This window comes from Podarcis raffonei, chromosome 12 (assembly GCF_027172205.1).
Source record: "Podarcis raffonei isolate rPodRaf1 chromosome 12, rPodRaf1.pri, whole genome shotgun sequence".
Taxonomy (NCBI): domain Eukaryota; kingdom Metazoa; phylum Chordata; class Lepidosauria; order Squamata; family Lacertidae; genus Podarcis; species Podarcis raffonei.
This window is the reverse complement of record NC_070613.1, coordinates 9,616,417-9,636,016: the sequence shown is the minus strand read 5'-3', so window position 1 is coordinate 9,636,016 and position 19,600 is coordinate 9,616,417. Positions and strand designations below refer to the sequence as shown.

Here is a 19,600-nt window from a genome sequence, read left to right as displayed (position 1 = left end):
CTTAGTTTCTAGGAGGAAAAAAGTGAGTGTTATGGTCATGTACACCCAGGGCTCTGTAGAAATCTGACTCTGTAACCTTGCTATTCTCCTGCCCCTTGCCCCAGACAATGTTGCGTGAATCCATATACTGTATGAACAAAAGTTTCCGGCACCTACATTTTCCACCAAGAACAGCCAACAAATCTGAAAATCCAACTGTTTTTATTTAATTGCTATAGTTTGTGAAATATCATTTTATAATATACATTAGGCAGGTACATTTGTTTGCTTACTTGTGCAGTATGTGTACATATGTATCACATTGATGTAAGTAATCCCACTTACTTTAAAACATTGTGTGAATATATGCAGCCTGACTTGTATGAGTAGAAATACGTGATTGCTGTAGTGTTTTGCAGGAATTATAATTTCCCACACACAATTTAACAGTTACATAGTATAAAAATTACTTCCATGTGTGGGCATGTAATGGGAGGGGCAGCCATGATATATTCAATAAGAATTAATTTAGACTCAAATGGATTGACTCACCATGCCTTCTCTGATACTTATTTAAAACAGTTTTAAACAACCACAACATATCTTGAACTGGTTACCTGAAGGATGTCATTCAGGGATTGAATCTGTGCACTATCAGCAAGCTCTGGCCAAATAATGAACAGGAGAGACCAGTCACAAAATAGAGCAAGTCAGGTGACGCTCCTTGATCTGTACAAAAACCTCCAGGTATGGTTTACTAGCCAGTCTGTAAAATTAGAAGACCAGCTTTTACTGGCTACAGGTCACCTTTGCTTTGTCTCTCTCTGCAAAGGAGCTGAATCTGACAATTTGTTGTAGCCATGTTGCACCACAAGGCCCATGTCTCATGATAAACTATTCTGGGCAACTGGACTCTTTCCTGGTCCCAAAATGTATTTTTGAATAAAGGGGGGGGGGAGTAACCACAAAGCATTCATAGATAAAGAGGAGTCCATGGCTCATGTTTTTTGATGGTGGCCCCAACAGCTACCAAAATAACATGCTAACTAATCAGTTAATAAAGCTAAGCAGTAAAAGTACACATCTTTTCTCCTTTAATTATTATTGAAGACTTTCCAGTTGCAATATTTATTCCTGCTAAGAGCATCAAGAGGATACACAAATGGGAAAGCTTCACAGTTAAAAGTGTTAAATAAAGGTGGCTATAATGATGGAAATATTTTTGTAGTGTTACACTTCCTGGAAAATTGTATTGCAACAAGAAAAATAGCGAACTGTAAATCACTTGGGTTCACTAGTGTCTGTGATCGTCACTTGAATAATGTCATTAGTGGTGCCTGTGACATTACTGTAAGATGGAGGAATAGATACGGGAGATGGGCTGTGGGAGTTACTTGACTGACTGTCTTCGTTTTCACTAAGTGTGACTGCAAACCCACCTTCCTCCTCATGTATGCGTTCCAAGGGGGGGCTGTTGCAGGTTTCCTGACAGACTTCTTTCGCTGCTTGGTGAAGGAGATACATCCTGAAAGCCCTCTGGATAATGGCAGCAGATTCCTCCTCTTTTCGCTTGGGAGTCGTTATAATGGGTTCATTGGCAATCTTCTCTGGATACTTTTCTTCTATCTGGGTCTCAAGTGGACCCATGTCCCCGTATTCTCCCAATACCCTTTTGGTAAAAGCAAACAAAATATCCAAGCAGTGGATTTTATTTCCGTTTACCATAGGAAGGTCCATTAACATCAGCTGTTGCCTGTTTGGTTTGGGTATGCGTAAAGGTTCTGCTAGAGCATCAGCAAAGTCTGAAAGTGCGAAGTAAGAAATAAATTGGGTTGCGCGAGGATCAAATTTTGCCCAAATCTCATAAAAAATTTCAAAATCATCGTCACCTAGAGGTTCTGTGCTTTCCTCCGTGGCAACATTCAAGTTCTCTATGATGACAGCAATGTACATGTTAACTACAATGAGGAATGATATAATGATGTAGCTTACAAAATAGGCAATCGCCACACTCCTGTTTACGCAGGGACCATTTCCACCTAAATTGGGAGCACAAGTGATGTTCTCAGTGTTCAGCATTGGGTTGAGAAGGTCATGCCAGCCAGCAGATGTTGTTATTTGGAAGAGACAAAGCATACTGCTGCCAAAGGTTTGGAAGTTGAAAATGTTGTCAATCCCACCTTGCCAACTTGCACAGGCGAAGTTAGACATACCAAAAATAGCATAAATAAACATGATCAGAAAAAGGAGAAGCCCAATGTTGGTGAGAGAAGGAAGGGACATCAGTAATGCAAAAAGGAGGGTCCGAAGCCCTCTGGCTCCTCTGATAAGTCTCAGTAGTCGACTAACACGGGCTACTCGAATTATTCTCAGGATTGTAGGAGGGAAATCAATTGCTTTTCGAAGTTGTCCAGCTGCAGAACCTATTAAAATAATTCATTTTTTGAAAAATTCAGCAACAATGCATTCTTATTTCCAGTTTAAGCTAAGCCAAACTTAAATATTTAGGTCTATATTTAGGCCACACTAAAATAATTGTTATCTGAATGCCTGTTTAGAGGACAACAATGGCTGGCTCCAGCGAGATGTGATGGAGCTCTTGCAAGATCTCACAGAGTGCACAAGATCTCCTGCCACTACCACTACAAGTGGCATCTGGGATGCTGTAGGGGCAACATATCTTGGTGTTCTGCCACCTGTATTAGCCCATCTTATGAGCAGGCAGGCCCTGGATCTATGAGCAAGCATGAGGATTCGGCAAATGGAACATGTCTATTTACTCAATCTGGACATCCATCCCTCCGACCATATTCTACACTGAATGACATTCTTGCAACCACACAGATTCCTTGAACTCTATAATTTAATACAATTGGCAACTTCTTAGGTATGCAGACTTGGTCCAAGCTCACATTTTTGCATTTGCTTATTGCTGACAAGAAATAACCTTGATGTACATGAACTTTTTTTTTTTACTTACTAAGTATTGAAAGAATCACAACCACAAAATCAAATATATTCCAACCGTCTTTGAAGAAATACAGTCTCAAAGCCAACATTTTGATGATGCACTCTCCAGTAAAGATAGCGACAAATACAAGATTTATATTTTCAAGAAGGCTCTTAACAGCTTCCCCTTCGTCTTCATGTTCTGCTGCCATGATCACCACATTCAATAAAATTAGACTTATAATGAAAATATCAAATGCTTTCTTGTTTACAATGTCAAAAAGAAGTCCTTGGTACATGTTCTGTGGCAAAAGGGGGAAAAAAGCAAGAAGCATTGGCACCACTGACTCACTAATGATTTCCCCTTTTCTTTGAGGCAAATGAAATAACTTTGTACTTTTTGGCTGTTTCTCACTGGGGTTTTTTAAATTTTGCTTTAACTTGTATTTGCTTATATTATAAACAAATTGATAGCTATGAATGAAAGAAGAAGGGAGGAGGAATCTTTTGCAAGAGAACCAGAAAATTGTCTTTTAAGAGGCTATAGGGACAGATTTTTGCTTGAGCAAGTATTTAGGATAGGAAAGTAATTTTCTTGTAGTTAGATAAAGATATGCAGATACATGTTTTACACGTAGAATATAGTTCCCTAGTTTGCATTATTTCACTATTTATTGAATTGCACAAGCTAGAATTCTGGACTAAACACTTTGTTTGGTCCTTTTCTCTTCTTATGACTCTCATATCTGGATCATGTGGGTTAATATGAAAAGGGGCTATTGCAGGAATCAACAACCTTTTCAGACGAGCAGGCACCTTTTGGGCACCAGTCACAAAATGGTTGCCGTAAGAATGTGGCGTAACACAACATGCCATGGCAGGGGACATGACTTAACACAAAATAAGAGTACCATCACTGCTGCTGCTTCCTCCCCACCCCAGATGACCTCAGGCTTACCATTGGAAGTCAGCTATGTCCTGCTGGTCTTGGCTGTGAAGTCCACATAGTACTGCCTTCCCCATACACAATATTGATTCCATAAACACTGTCTAACAACAGAGAGCACTCCCCAGTACCAGGAAAACTACAAGCTGACACCCACATCCCACAAGTGCATCTCTCCCACTTTTTTCAGGGGGTGAGGGTGAGGAAGCAAAACACTGAAAAGGTGGAGCAGTCAAATTGCTAATAAAAATTGAGAAGAATAGTGTCTGAACATTGTGCCTCATATCTCAGATTCTAAAAATCCTTGAAACTTCCTCAAAAAATAATAAAAGCTGGGAATCTGGGGATTGCTTGCCAAGCAGACAAACGTAATGATAAAATTGATGTGATTTTCCTGTTTATATTTTGATGGTGGCGTTAATTATCTGGTTTCATAACACATTTTTAAACAAAACAAAACTGGCAGCAATCACTGATATAATGCTTGTTACAAGGGCTAGTCAAGTTATATGAGCCTTTGTTTAAAAATGCGTTTTCTTCACTACTATAATTTTTTAATTTTGCTTAATTTCTTTCATCTTACACAGAGTAAACCTATTGAAATAAGTAAATAATTCTCACTATGAAAGCAAAAGGCAAAATGTTGACCACTAAATAACTTGTTATACTAGATTTTGAAAGGTAGTTCCAAGTTAATTCCAAAACCAAACAAGGAAATGCACTTATTGTTAGTGGCTGTCTTACCTGCGGCCGTGGAACGGGCTTAAGTGGTTTCTTGTTACCAAGTTTTTTTAATGCGTTATAATATTTCTTCTGTTCGTCTGACATAAAAATGAGTTCTCCACCTAGGTATAAGGAAATAAATACAAAATGCATCTTTCTGCCTGAAGATATCAAGCTTTTATGCAAATCCAACTAAGTACTTTCTAGCACTACGGGAAATTTAACTGGTAAAGCTTTTTACTACATTACCATCTGTAGTCAAAGTTATGGAGGCTCATGGTGAAGACTATGACTGGATATCCTTCAAAATCAGTGGTGGTTCATGGTGCTTCCACCACCAGCACCAAATATGAGCACCACTGTCTAAAATATAAGGTCTAGATGAAATGAAAACAGTTCCACAAGTTTTCCATGCCATGAATTGTAGGGCATCACAATTGTGGCAAAACAATGAGAGAACCAGAAGTTTCAATGTTCTAGATGGATACCCCATACCCTCTTTTTCAGGATCTATGAATACTCCTTCCTAAAGCTATTTTTCTTGCTTTCTGCTAATCAGTCACAAGGAAATCCATTTTTAAGTGTCACTCCTTACTCAGTCATGAAGCTCACTGGGTGACCTTGAGATATCCACTACCTTTCAGACTAACCTACCGCACAGGATAAAATAGGGAGGGGCGGAACCGTGTACACAATCTTGAGCACCTTGGAGGCAGCCAGGCAAGCTACTGTGGGGTAGCTCAGTCAGCAAAGCATGAGACTCTTGATCACTTAATCTTGGAGTCATGGGTTTGAGCCCCACGTTGGGCAAAAGATTCCTGCATACGACCCTCATGATCCCTTCCAACTCTACAATTCTGTGGTTCTGTTCTGGTTCCCAAGTAATGTAATCTGATATCTCCTGAACAGAACAAGTGGTACTGAGGATTACATTCTTTCTGATTTTGGCCTTGGACTAACAATGCCTTGGACATTATCAGCTGCAGTCTATTACAACACTGTACTGAACGCAAAGCTTTCACCATTTCTATCCAACTATTATACAATCTTTATGGGAGTGAAATATTTTGTAACTCATGTGAGTACTTATCTTTTTCCTTTGTTGGTTGAAATTGTCAATAACAACTCCAATGAAGAGGTTTAGCATGAAGAACGATCCAAATATGATAAAAGCCACAAAATAGAGATATGCCCACACATTATTTTCAAAACTTGGGTCTTCATTTTCCTGAAATAAAGTAGAAAGACAAGAAATGCCTTGTTTGTGACTTAATTATGTCAATTCTTAATTTATCATGAATATTTCATTGCCCTGTTTGATTTGTTTAAAAGCATAAATGGATGCTATGTAATTAGATACACCTTGTGAGACACAGTAGGCAATGTATAAAAGGACACATGCTGAACTACTCACGGTTCTACACCTAAACTATTGCACTGGTACTCTGGACTGGTACTCAAGTGGTGTCCATATACCGCATCATGGGATTGATTATGCAGGGCAGGGCTTACTTTGCACCCCCCAATATTTTATTCAAGCTGGCACCCCTGATTTCTAGAATGGGTGACTGAATATGGCTATTGGCAGTTGCTCCCCAGTGTCCTTTCCCATAGGCATGTAGAACGTGGTTTACTGGGGAACTTGAGGAAATGAGACAGCTTCAAATAAAAAAAAAGTCATAGAGAATTTGACTAATTATACCACGGAACCCATCTCCAGGCATAGGAATTGATGGTGACAGCAGCAAACTAATACTGTATTTCCTTTCTGCTGCAAGGGTATTGGCAAAATTTCAGATAAACTGTTCTAGATAGTACAAGACTATAATCATCAGAGGATGAAGCACTTCCAGTTCATAGTTGTGATTTTGCAATTACTCACTATCAGAGAAAGCTGTCTATAACATCTCTCCAGGAGTTACTGTTCTGATTCCTTCTACTCAGGAAGCTTGCTTAGAGATATGCAGGGAGATGTTTCTTTCAGGGCTGAATAATTTTAATTTCACAAACTAAAAGTAAACATTTTTGAGTGTAAAAATGAGGTGTTTTAATTCAGGCTGGAATAACACCCACTGGGAGAAAAACAGTTTAAAATGTGGTCTGCAAGGAGAAATGTCCTCCATCCCATCCCTATCTTGCAGCTGTAAGCAACCTCACCAAACTCCAGTTCCCAAGATTCTTTGGGGTGAAAGCTGTAACAGTTCTAAAAGTACATAGAATGATACAACTTAATAGTGTAACCGGTCAATAAAAATGCAGCAAAGCATCTAAAAAGGACAAATGCTGTAACTTTTCATGGCTTACTTTTGAAGGTGCATCTACTGCAGCATACATAATCTCCATCCAGCCCTTAAAGGTTGCCTGGCAAAATATATATATAAACAAACCAAGTTACAGAAGTATTCTCTAAATTGTTTTTCCTAGTCTGTCTGACAGTCCAACACCCATTTTGTTAGCCACCCTCTCCTGAGGAGTATGCTAAGGGATGCACTAGACTTAACAGGTGCAGCCATATTTATCTATCCACATGCCTAACTCATGCATGGACAAAGACACTGTACAAACATCAATAGACTATTGTGGGAGATGTACTCTTAATTGCCTGCATAGGCAATTCCTGGAAGAATAAAAAGTTTCCAGCAAGCATTTAAAAATTGGCATAGAAGGTGCCTGCCTATATATATATAAATTTTTATTTTGTTATCTTACGCTGTTCAGGGGCACAGAAACAGACTTTCCATTGCCAATATAATAAAGGTAAAGGGACCCCTGACCATTAGGTCCAGTCATGACCGACTCTGGGGTTGGGGCGCTCATCTCGCTTTATTGGCCGAGGGAGCGGGCATACAGCTTCCGGGTCTTGTGGCCAGTATGACTAAGCGGCTTCTGGCGAACCAGAGCAGCACACGGAAACGCCGTTTACCTTCCCGCCAGAGCGGTACCTATTTATGTACTTGCACTTTGACTTGCTTTCAAACTGCTAGGTTGGCAGGAGCAGGGACCGAGCAACGGGAGCTCACCCCGTCACAGGGATTTGAACCGCCGACCTTCTGATCAGCAAGTCCTAGGCTCTGTGGTTTAACCCACAGCGCCACCCGTGTCCCACGCCAATATAATAGTTGTCTCTAAAAAACCAGACCAGAGGAAACGTCCCCTTCAAAATGCACATTTAGGAACATTGAAAAATGAGGGTTCCAAAATACAATGAGTGCCTCCAGATACAGGAGCCTTCCGTCTTTGCACAGTCACCTTTCACAAATCAAGGAACAACCCTGCAGTAGTGGTGGAGCTAGCAGGCTCACATTACCATCCCTCCCCTTGAGCGTTCTCTACACTTCATGTTTGTACAGGTCTTCTATTGGAGAGAGATATACTTCAGAAATATAATAGTACATCCTCTGTAGCATTTTAGAACACAGGCATTGTGAAGCCCTGGATCATGGAGCTAGTTTCAGCTTCAGATCATGGATTAGCTTCAAACTGGAAATCTCAATGTGCGGTTTAACAGCAATCAGCAATATTTCTTAATATTTAAGGTTGCTCTCGTGCGTTTTTTTTTCTTTTTTAAAAAAAAAATCCTTCAAAACTGAATTTCAAAAGCAAATTCTGAATTCTTTAGAAATTTTCTATCTGTTATTCTTTGGCTGCACATATGTGGCTTGCCAAGATTGTTCTCTTGCCAAAGAAACTATGTGTGATTGAACATACCACCTGGAGGAGAGCCAGATACCCCATCCCAACATGATCAAAGTTGACATTCGTATTACTCCATTTGGAATTCTGACTTTCACAGACATTTTTATTTTTTAAAGATGCATTACTGCATTTCGAAAATTTTCCTCCAAACAGTTGTACTCCTAGGATGTTAAATGGGAGCCAGAGAACAACACAGACAAGCAGCACATTCCCGATCGAAGGGACAGCTCCTGCGAGTGCATTCACTACAACCTTAAATGAGAAAATGAAACACACAATCAGTTATTCAATGAATAGAATCAGTCTACCAATGGCTCTAAGCAATGATAACACATAACCGAGCAATCTGATAATCACGTGGCAATTACACGATTAAGTATGGATCTTTCTCCTGATTTACAAATGAGCACCACCAATTGAGTGAATATGGTGCTAGAATTTGCTATGGGGAAGTGGGTCCAAATCCCAGGTCAAAAGGTAGTCTTGAGCAAGTCACTAACTCAGTTTTCCATTCATAAAATCAAAATTAAAAGATAATAATAATAATAATAATAATAATAATAATAATAATAATAATATCTTTATTGTCATTGCCCCCTCTCAGGGACAACGAAATTACTCGACTGCTCCATAAAAACACTAATTAAAACAATACAGTATAGTACAGCAAGGAAGATTAGATGACTTTCAAAGTCCAGGCTTCCCATTCAGGGCTGAGATCGCCTTTAAAACCGCCTTTAAAGTAGGGGTACCAGGCAATATGCCTGTCAATTGTTTTACCAATTGTGTGTGCTTGGAGAAGCTTCAAAACACTTTTTGAAATGATGCAGGAAATGACTTCATGTCCAAGCAGCTTTATAGTGTTAAAACAGGAAAAATAGAGTCCTAAATACTACTTGTTTTGTTTTGTTATGTGTGCATTTTGTGACTCTTTTTATGTTTGGGTTGTTTAGGATTTCCCTGGAATTATCTAAAAATTATCTAAATTTCCTTTTTAAAAATCAACATAGGAGCAGGGTATAACGTAGTTCAAGATACCCACATATTGACTGGGATTGGATGGATTAGAATGGAACAGAATGGGATAGATTTTACCATCCCTACTACCAGCTCAACACAACCTTAGCTTTGTGGGACATGTAACAGAAAAACTGTATTTAGTACCTTTATCCCTTTAAATCTGGACAATGCACGAAGAGGTCTCAGGGCTCTTAAAGTTCTGAGAGATTTTGTGGAGATATGGCTATCACACAGATCTCTTCCCTTTGTTCCAACTGTTTTTGCAGGAAAGGAAACCTGTGATAAAAAAGGAAAAGAAAGGAAAAACACGGGCTGTTTACTTGTAAAACATATCTTTGGAGTTATGGTTTTCTTATGGCAATTATTTTTATTGATTTTCCAAATGTTAACTCATTTATACAAATTATTTCCAAATTAATACAATTTTGTTTAAGTGGTTTCCCATGCGCCATTCTTGATGTGGAGTTATGGTTTTCAAACATTGTGTCTTCAGGGAATTCTTTCCATGCTGATTTGTTTATCAAGCAACCCCCTGTATATATGCTGTGGAATCCAGAATGCATTAGATTCCCCTCCCCTTGACCCTCTGCCTTTCCTCCACCAATTGTCTTCCCTATGTCAAAGATCAGGGACACTGACACTGATCAATGATTTAATTCAGGGCTATCAAAAGACATTATGTTGCCTGAGGTGGGACAGCATGCACACCCACCCAAAGCGAGTCAAAATACATAGTGTTCCTAGGGCTAACCACATTATTTTGCTGTCTGAGGCACAAAATCCCAAAATCAGCTGCCCGGGGTGGCTTGCTCACTTTACCTAATTGTGAGGCTGGCCCATTTACTACACGGATCTCTGAGACGGTAGCTACTTCACATAATTGTACATTACAGCAACATTCAGGACAGTAAGATTAAATCTGATACTTACACATACAATAAAGAAATCAAGCCAACACCAAGCATTGGTGAAATATTTTCTGAAGCCATAAGCCACCCATTTCAGAAGCATCTCCAGGAAAAAGATGTAGAAGAAAAATATATCTGCATATTCCAGTATGATTTTTATGGTCTTTCTCTCAGCAAGGTAGATGTCTTCAAAGATCTAGGATTTCAGAAATCAGATGTGATTTTGAATTCACTAGTGGGATATTTAAAATTTGTGCAATGTGATGAAAAAGGGTGCAGCCCACTCACTTAGCATTCATTGTGGAAGGGCTTCTTCCAGCTGATTAAAGTTTAAGAAGGACTACAACATTGATCTCTGAGGTTCACTGTGTGAACCCTGCTCCCATGTTCAAGATTCAACAACATTTTTTGCCAAGTATGTAGTAAAATTAAATGACAATGTAGAAATCGTAGGCCTAAATTATTTGTCAAAGTGTAGCATTTTGACATCAAAGATGGTTCTTAGGACCATAGCATTGGCCTAGGGGTCCTTAATAATTATGCCTAAACTGGATGTAAGATTCTAGCTATAGCTCTCCATTGCTTTGAACCCAACTGATTACAGATAAAAGCCTGCAAGAGGAAAAACCCTAGTCAAGAACTAGAAAGCCCCATAGCCCTAATAGGCAATATATAGAAGGCATGAGCATTGCATAAGTGCTGGGATTATGTATCAAAGATTGAATAACTGGGGGAAATATAGGTTAAGGGGTTAGTATGCATTAGATTGTTATATAACAGGAACATTGTATCATGTGCCATGCACACAACTGAAGCATGCCACAATCTCTTATATGGCCATTTCAAGCTACAAAATTGAGCATACTATGATCCACAGGTATGGGGTTGTTTACCAATAGGATGTTTATCTTAAAATAAAAAAATTCCTTCCAGTAGCACCTTAGAAGAAGTGTGCATGCACACAAAAGCTCATATCAATAACAAACTTAGTTGGTCTCTAAGGTGCTACTGGAAGGATTTTTTAAAATTTTGTTTCGACTACGACACACCAACATGGCTACCTACCTGTATCTTGAAACAGCAGATTGTCCATGTGGGCAACTGGACTTTGGCTAGTGGTTATATAAAATCCTGATTTGCAGGAAGAAACTAGACTGTACAAAGTTTGGGCGTGGCATACCACTCTTCAGTGACCAGTGACCACCAACTTCTAGCCTGTGCTCAGAGTTCTGGCCATCTCCCTAGCAACAGAAGCTAAGGACTGGGTGAGATCCATTTGAGTTTACATATATGGCCCATATAAATGAACTTTTTTTCATATGCCAAGTCTGTTGTGGGGGCTTGGAATAAAAATGCTTTATTGCTTTATACCCAGCATGTCTGAGTTTCTATACCATTAATAAAGATTCCATTTAGTTCATACCAGTGAAACCTAGTGCAATATATCTGGAGAGTTCTGAAGGAAATCCCAGCAATCAATTAACTGGGATCTTTTATAAAATACTCTTTTTTTTTTTTTTTGCTTTTATAAATTTTTATTCATATTTGCACATATATCCAGGAAAAACATAAACAAAAAATCCACCACATACCTTATACAAATTATATCCACTTCACAAATCATAAATAAAATACATAACTGAGTTAGTCTCAACTGAGCCTTGGACTTCCCTCCACTCCTTTGGTAAGTATCGAATAAATTATATAGTCGCGTACTTTTTAACTCTTCTTTTATAAAATACTCTTAAAAATATAAACATATACTTTTAAAAATACTTTAAAAAACAAGCAAGCCTCACTTTTATCAGCTGGAATCTAAAGAGCTGCTTTAAGTGGCCAGCATTATTTTGTCTGATAGAACCTCCTATCCACTTTAAAAAATGGATTGTCATGTAAAATGAAGGGTTACTGTTCAAGAAGAACAAGTCAAAAATTCCTTTGGATCTAGCTGCATGGTTCTTTGGATTTTGGCCATTGTTTATCTAAGAATGTTTGCACTATTACTCATGCACCAATAAAATGGAATACACTAGGCATGATTATATAATATCAAGGAAAACTTTTTTTTAAAAAAATCACCTATCATCCTATCATAGCTGTCAACTTACAGATTTGAAAATAAGGGGCCAGCAGCCTTGAAAATAAGGGACCAGCAGCCAAAATAAGGGACCTGCAGCCTCACCTCTTCCAGCCACTCCAGTCTTCCTCTCCTCCTGCAGGCTGGTCAAACTCATGCTGGTAGCTTCGAGAACACTGTCCAACCAACTTTGTAACCAGAGGTTCAACTGAATAGAATCTGAATCACATGCACCACAAGACCTATGCAGCCTCAACTTAAGATGGCTCCCCGGCCTGGCCTTGCACTGCAAAGTTTGCAGCAGCACGTGCAACAAAATGGTGTCCAGCATTCAAAAAACCCCTCAGCTTGCGTTAACTAGCCGCACACAAGGCATGCAAGCTCCACCCCCCAGTCGTTCTTAGACTTCTTATTGGGTGAGCAACACAGCCAAGCAACACAGTTGGAGCCTCCCTCCTCCCTGGCCGGCAGGGTGGGAGGGAGAGGAGCTGCTTCCTTTGAAATTTAAGGGACATCATTTAAGGGACATCTATCAATAAGGGACAGCAGCGGGACATGGCGCTGGAATAAGGGACTGTCCCTTCAAATAAGGGACACTTGACAGCTATGCATCCTATTAAACAGATTTCAGCAACTATAGGAAAAAAGAAAATTCAGAGCTGAACACAAGGCCAAAAAATTAATAATACTCTTATTTTAAGGATATCATAGTAAGCTTACCAGAACACCACTGCTCAGTAATATCATAAATATGATAAAAGATTCAAACCAACTATGTTTTACAATTCTGTAGCAGGTTTTTCTAAACCTCCACCAAGTGTTGCCTGGAAATTTATCAGTATTCACTGTGCAACATGGGAAGAACTTGACCAACACTGAAATAAAGAGAAATCAAATATAGAAATTATCAGTGTTCTGAGAATCAGTAGGAAACCAGTCTTTTTAACATTTAGCATCTTTGCAGGAGAAAATAGCAAATTATTTCCTCTTTTCTTCCTATCCCTGGAACATTCTGCTGGTGGCCTTCTATGTAACCAGTACAAGCAGCACATCCACAGAGTGCAGAGCAAGAGTTTCTTGTGTGAACTAATACACTGGAATATTTGTTCATGAGAAGATAAAGTTGCAAAAAGCTACCAGCTTCCCAGTTGCCAATGGCTGGTCCCCATATAAAGGCCAGAATACTTAGATTGAGAGTAGATCAGAAATGAATTTCCTTAGATCCATCCCAATAAATGTCATCCTCATATTGGTAACTTTGTGCCCCAAATCCCAGTGGCTTGAGAGTGATGTTAAGCACACAGAGGACAAGATAGAACCTAGTGGTTCTCCATAATAGAGATATCATGGGGCCAGACAAAAGTCCCTGAATTGTATTCTCTGGTAGCACCCCTGTAGGTAGGAGAAGAACCACTATAATACCCCCCAGAGCTGTGTCAGGATACCATGGCCAATGGTCTACGTGGCCAAGAGATGAATAGCACTCCTGCTCTTCCCTCATCAGAGTAACCAAGACTGTTTTAGTACTGTGCCCAAGACTGAAGCCACAATGAAATGGGTCTAGATAATCTGCTTCATCTAGGTTCATGTGTAACTGGGCAGCTACTGCTCTGTTGATCACCTTACCCAAAAAAGAACTGACTATCTCAAATAAATTATAAATTTAAAAATCATATTAAATGCCAATAAAGCTAGTCTGTCACCTTGTGGAAAACAGGCCACAGGCTCCTTCTTGACTACAGGGAAAATGCAGATGGGAGACCTCTCATCTACCGTGCTGGCCTCAGAACAGCTGCTCTCAAGATCCATGCTCTGAATATTGAAAACAAAACAAGAAAAAACAGTATCCTCTTAATGTAACTGTAAATGATGGGGAAGGGTGGTGGCTCAATGGAAAAGCACATGATTTGCATGCAGAAGGGACCGCTGGTCTCATCTGAAGGCGTTTCCTCTAGCATTATAGTCCATCAAGTGGGCAATCATCAACACTTCGCATCTGAAGGGAAATGAATGTAAAATATGAGGAAGTAGGACTGCCCAGCTCTATATCTTCCCAGTACATTTCATGACAAGACCGGAAGGATGTATTATACTCAAAAAGAAGACAGAAAAATAAAGAGAAAACACAAGCACAAACACAAAATGTACAGAAAATTAATCCTGAATATAGAAAATACCTTAGAATAACACATGCTGATGATATAAAAAATGCATTAAGCAAACAACTTCAACCAGTTTAAGAATAAATTAAAAGCAATGCAGAAATAAATGGCAGAATGGCAGCTGCCCTTTTGCACATGTAGGACGAGGCCTTGATGGACTACTATCCGGGAGAAACACCTTTCAGGTGAGACCAACAGTCCCTTTCTCTCTGGATCAGGGATCAGCAACCTAAGGCCCATGGGCCGAAAGTGGCCCGTGGAGATCGTTTGACCAGCCCCCGAGCCGCCCCTGAAATGAGATGCCCGCTCATGCGCTGCGCTAAATTGGCGCAGCGCGGGGACTCGCTTCCTTGGTGCCAGAAATCGTGTCTGCGCAGTGCCAAAAATCATGGGCCCATGAGTGATCCGGCGCACAGAGGGATCTTTTTATTGAGTTTACAGTAAATACTGTTTATTGAGTTTACAGTATATACTGCCCTGAACCCGGAGGTCTCAGGGCAGTTCACAGAAAAGATCACAACATACTGTATATAATCAGAATAAAAACAACAACCCACTAACACCTCCCATAAAAGAGCCACATTTTAAAAGGGTACAAGTAATTCTTGGTAAAAGAATTACGGTAGGTGTGGAACAAGCAGACACTTAGCATTTCTCAGTGATACCCCATTTGCCAACAGAGCTGCTATAGTTGCTGCTGACTGAAAGATGGTCGGTAAGGCAAGATGCTGAGAGGTGGGGGACTGAAACCTGATCTGATAGGGGGGAATTACCTGAAATCACACACAATGAACAATAATGAGGGAGAAACTCAGAAAAATGATTACTAGTTTGACGGAAACATACAACAGTAGCCAAAGGATTGAAGGGAGAGCAGAGACTGGGAAAGAAAATCAGATGGATGAAAGGCAGGAAATGGACTGGGGAAATATAAAGCAGAACAGTCCTATTTCTTTGCATTTGCATGCATTTCCTGCCTTTGGATGTAATGTGGAAATGATAACCCACTTAATGGACTGTCATCCAATGAGAAGGTCCTATGCCTGATCTCCAGTATCGCCAAACTGGGCTGGGAAATACTCTTTCTAAAACTCTGAAGAGCTGCTGCCAATCTGTATTAGCCAGAATACTTCCTGGTGAAGTAACAGGCCATTAAGAAAACAAAGGAAGTGGCTCTGCACCAATGGCCTAATGGGTGGTGCCCCCTCCTTTAACTGGCTGGTTCTTAGGAAGACAAAGGCGAGAGTTGAGAGTAGAGTTATGTGAGCTAGAAACTAGAGTCTGGAAGCAGCAGGCTAGGAAACCAGAGAGAGAGTCATGCCTGATTTCTGCTTGAATCCATGAATATGGCTAAGGGAGAAGCAAGACTCTTTTGGCATGTTGCTGCTATGAACATTGTAGGCTGAGGTAGTATATATGTGTAATTAAGCCATATATCGTAAAGACACCACAGTCTCCACTGTCCCTAATCTGAAGGAAATATGAACCCTGCTATGCGCCTGAAACTCCTGGAATCTCACAGTGCTCAAAGATTGGGATGGCTTGCAACAGTATTACTATTTATTCTTCTTTTGTTGAAATGTAGCCTCAGGGGGACACAAATTTGATTGCACCAGCAGCAATGAGGAAAGGGAAGCTTAACCTTCTCCTGCAAGCTTTTTGTGATCCAAACACTTTTTGCAATCAACTTATTTATTAAGAATTATTCTAGACCATGCTTCATCTACAAAAGATACCAGGATGAAGTATATAAATATAAAACATATCTAATATAAAAGAATTAAAGATTATCTAATAACAAATAAAAGCACCAGAGGCAGTTTAAAAAACAAGTGGAACAGACAAACTTTAAAATGCCAGGGCCATTAAGTGAGTTTTGAACTTAAGCCAAAATGTTTGTAATAGTTGTGCCGGTTATACTTCAGTAGGGAGAGCAATCCACTGACTGGGCACCACCACAGATGTGGGAGAGAATTTTGTTTGGATTCACATTGAAATATGATTTTTACTTCCTGAAACAATACGTGCACCAAAACACAGCTATCCTTTGAAGTTCACATTTCTCCAAATTTTGCAAGGCAGTTCTCCAACCAAAAAGAAGTGTACTAAAATGCATACAGTGTTGGGGCGGAGGAAGGGTGTGTGGTGGGTGTGATCCGTCCCGTGTCACCACCGAGGAGGGGTGACAAAATGCCGGGCAGCACTCACTGCGGGGCCTGCAGCACACTCCTGGGAGAGACGCAGTGGCTTGGGTGCACGCAGGCTCTGTGCTACCCAAACGGTCCGCCCCCCTGCCTCCCCCCCAACTGTAGGGCAGCTGAGTGGGAGGAGGCAGGCAGACTCCGGAGGCCCCACAGTGCACCCCACCCCTATGTGCAGCTCGCGCTGCCCCTGGGCGCACCACCCCAGGAGCCCGAGTGGCTTCCTCCACCGCTGATACAGTGGTACCTTGGTTGTTGAACTTAATCCAGTCCGGGAGTCCATTCAACTCCTGGAATGGTTCAAAAACCAAGGCACAGCTTCCGATTGACTGCAGGAGCTTCCTGCAGTCAATCGGAAGCCACATTGGACATTTGGCTTCCAAAAAATGTTCACAAACCAGGACACGCACTTCCAGGTTTACAGCGTTCGGGAGCCAAAACGTCTGAGTACCAAATCATTCTACAACCAAGGTACGACTGTATTTGTGAAAATAGCATATAAAATGCATTATATATGGTGAAGTTGTTTACAAAAATGTGCATATTAGGAGAAATGTTCCTTTTTTGCCAAGAGCTTATAAAATATGGTGAGCTCTTCTACAGCTCACCAACCCAAATACAGGATGATCAAGCAGTGAGTCCCCTTCTCCAGACACAGAAATGAAGACTGATTTCCCAGCCTCAGAGAAAATACCTACCCCCAAACTAGGTGTCCTTTGTTTTTCAGGGGGAGAAGCAAAAATACTTCCGCAATATAAAAGTGGAATACACTAAAAAAAATAAGTAGAATATACCACTTTCCTGGAAATGCAGAATGCCACCCTCAGCAAGCAATAGAGCTATAATGATCATTTTCCTTTGCTTTACCTTAGGAACATTCAAAGACCAAACATTGGTACTTTTGGAAATATCAGAAGACAGCATTTGTCTTGACCTTTTGAATTTCTCTCTTCTCTTTTGCAAGTTGTTCTCCTAGGGAAAAGTATGAAAGTAAAGATATTTTGTTCCTAACACCTCACACAAGAAGCTAGACTACTAGTTTTCAAAACCTTTGTATACAAACAGAAATGGAATCCTGTTCATCAGTTAACAAAGACATTTACAAACTTAATAATGTATAATATTCCAATCTATGTAACATGGATCAGCCACAATGGAAGCATATAGTAATGGTGTATACTTGGAATGTTTTATTCACCATAGCCTCTTGGCTAGGCTTATCTATACCAGCTGTCTACCAGAAATGTTCATTTGTGGGGCCTGTTTCTTACCTCTTTGCTGCAATCAATTTCTTCCTCACCAAAAGTCTCCATTTCAGCAAGGGGAGCACAGACAAATGTATTAAAGTCTGTCATAAAATGATCCACCGGCAGCTTCTCCAAATGTTTACCACTAGCATAATTTTCCTGGACCCCTTTCCTTGGCTCAGTGCCACCGTCCTTTGGGATGGTCACCTCCTTGGTCTTGGTTCTTGCCTTCTTCAGCTTTTGCACAAGTGCATTGCAACAGCGGTTCCACAGCAGATGTTTGACAAATTGCAACCCCCTGTGAGCAAGGATCACATGAGGCTTAGCTTGCTCTTCATCTACCTCAGTTTCTGAATCACTGCTACTGAAGGAACTCAGGAGTAAAGCGATAAAGAGGTTGAGGACCTGAATGAAAAGTAACCAGATGAAGCAAACAATGAGAGTGGGAAAGGGTATTTTGGAAAGTAACGCATTTTGACTGCTTCCTGTTTTTCCCAGAGAAAAAGGAATTCCTATTCGTTCAGTATTGTACAGGACACTCCAATCTCTGCTGAGCGGTAGGAGGATTCCACGGGTCTTGGCACTTAACCAGGGTTTGTGTTCCTTGGGAATGAGGCACAGGGGAGATTGACATGTCTTTATGAAATATGGTTTATTTCACACACATTTGCAACCTGAGTTTGGGTGGAGGGTGTTGGATCAATCCATCAAATAGTGACTATCCAACAGAGGGAGTACCTCTCGTTGCTTCTCCCATAGCTTCAGCAAACTTGGGTTCAAAGCAACAGCCAATCATGCTCCCAGGTCTCTGCATGCAGCATCCTTCAGCCAATGCTGCATGGAGTTCTGACCCCTCCCTTCTCCTTCCCAAAATCTCAGCTCCCAAACCTCTATTTTAAAATGACGTATTTTTTTCCTGTGGTGACATCACGTCCCCTGTTACCCATGCCAACCTCCCCCTCTCAAGTCTTCTGTTTCTGTCCACTTCTCAGCTGGGGGAAAGACCGACAACATCTGTATGGTGAATTGTCTTTAATGGCCCAGTACTTGACTCTCTTTGTGTTTTTAATGGCATTGCTATCAGCTGATCTCCTGAATGGGAAAATGGGTGTCTAGGGAGCCACCCTCTAACAGTGCCTCAGTCTCATCTGCATTGAGCTTCAGTTTGTTGGCTCTCATCTAATCCATTGCTGAGACAGGACGATGGTCCAGCACATCCACCGCCCATAGCTGTCAAGTGTCCCTTATTTGAAGGGACAGTCCCTTATTCCAGCGCCATGTCCCCCTGCTGTCCCTTATTGATGGGTGTCCCTTAAATGTCCCTTAAATGATGTCCCTTAAATTTCAAAGGAAGCAGCTCCTCTCCCTCCCACCCTGGCGGCCAGGGAGGAGGGAGGCTCCAACTGTGTTGCTTGGCTGTGTTGCTCACCCAATAAGAAGTCTAAGAACGACTGGGGGGGTGGAGCTTGCATGCCTTGTGTGTGGCTAGTTAATGCAAGCTGAGGGGTTTTTTGAATGCTGGACGCCATTTTGTTGCACGTGCTGCTGCAAACTTTGCAGTGCAAAGCCAGGCCGGGAAGCATCTTAAGTTGAGGCTGCATAGGCCTTGTGGTGCATGTGATTCAGATTCTATTCAGTTGAACCTCTGGTTACAAAGTTGGTTGGACAGTGTTCTCAAAGCTGCCAGCATGA

General features: G+C 40.7%; 1 protein-coding gene across 1 annotated transcript in view; it reads right to left on the bottom strand.

Moving 5' to 3' along the window:
* Positions 1 to 203: 203 nt before the first annotated feature.
* LOC128423921 (sodium channel protein type 5 subunit alpha-like) overlaps positions 204 to 19,600 on the bottom strand; it is a 43,146-nt gene continuing 23,749 nt past the window's right edge. Inside the window, exons 15-26 of the mRNA XM_053409534.1 lie at positions 17,933 to 18,313; positions 17,529 to 17,633; positions 14,002 to 14,110; positions 13,019 to 13,173; positions 10,244 to 10,417; positions 9,458 to 9,589; positions 8,306 to 8,545; positions 6,902 to 6,958; positions 5,684 to 5,825; positions 4,619 to 4,719; positions 2,960 to 3,230; positions 204 to 2,402 (exon numbers count right to left, since the gene is read on the bottom strand). Coding sequence (XP_053265509.1) covers positions 1,261 to 2,402; positions 2,960 to 3,230; positions 4,619 to 4,719; positions 5,684 to 5,825; positions 6,902 to 6,958; positions 8,306 to 8,545; positions 9,458 to 9,589; positions 10,244 to 10,417; positions 13,019 to 13,173; positions 14,002 to 14,110; positions 17,529 to 17,633; positions 17,933 to 18,313 — 3,009 coding nt within the window. The 3' untranslated portion in view covers positions 204 to 1,260. The remainder of the gene's footprint in view (positions 2,403 to 2,959; positions 3,231 to 4,618; positions 4,720 to 5,683; positions 5,826 to 6,901; positions 6,959 to 8,305; positions 8,546 to 9,457; positions 9,590 to 10,243; positions 10,418 to 13,018; positions 13,174 to 14,001; positions 14,111 to 17,528; positions 17,634 to 17,932; positions 18,314 to 19,600) is intronic.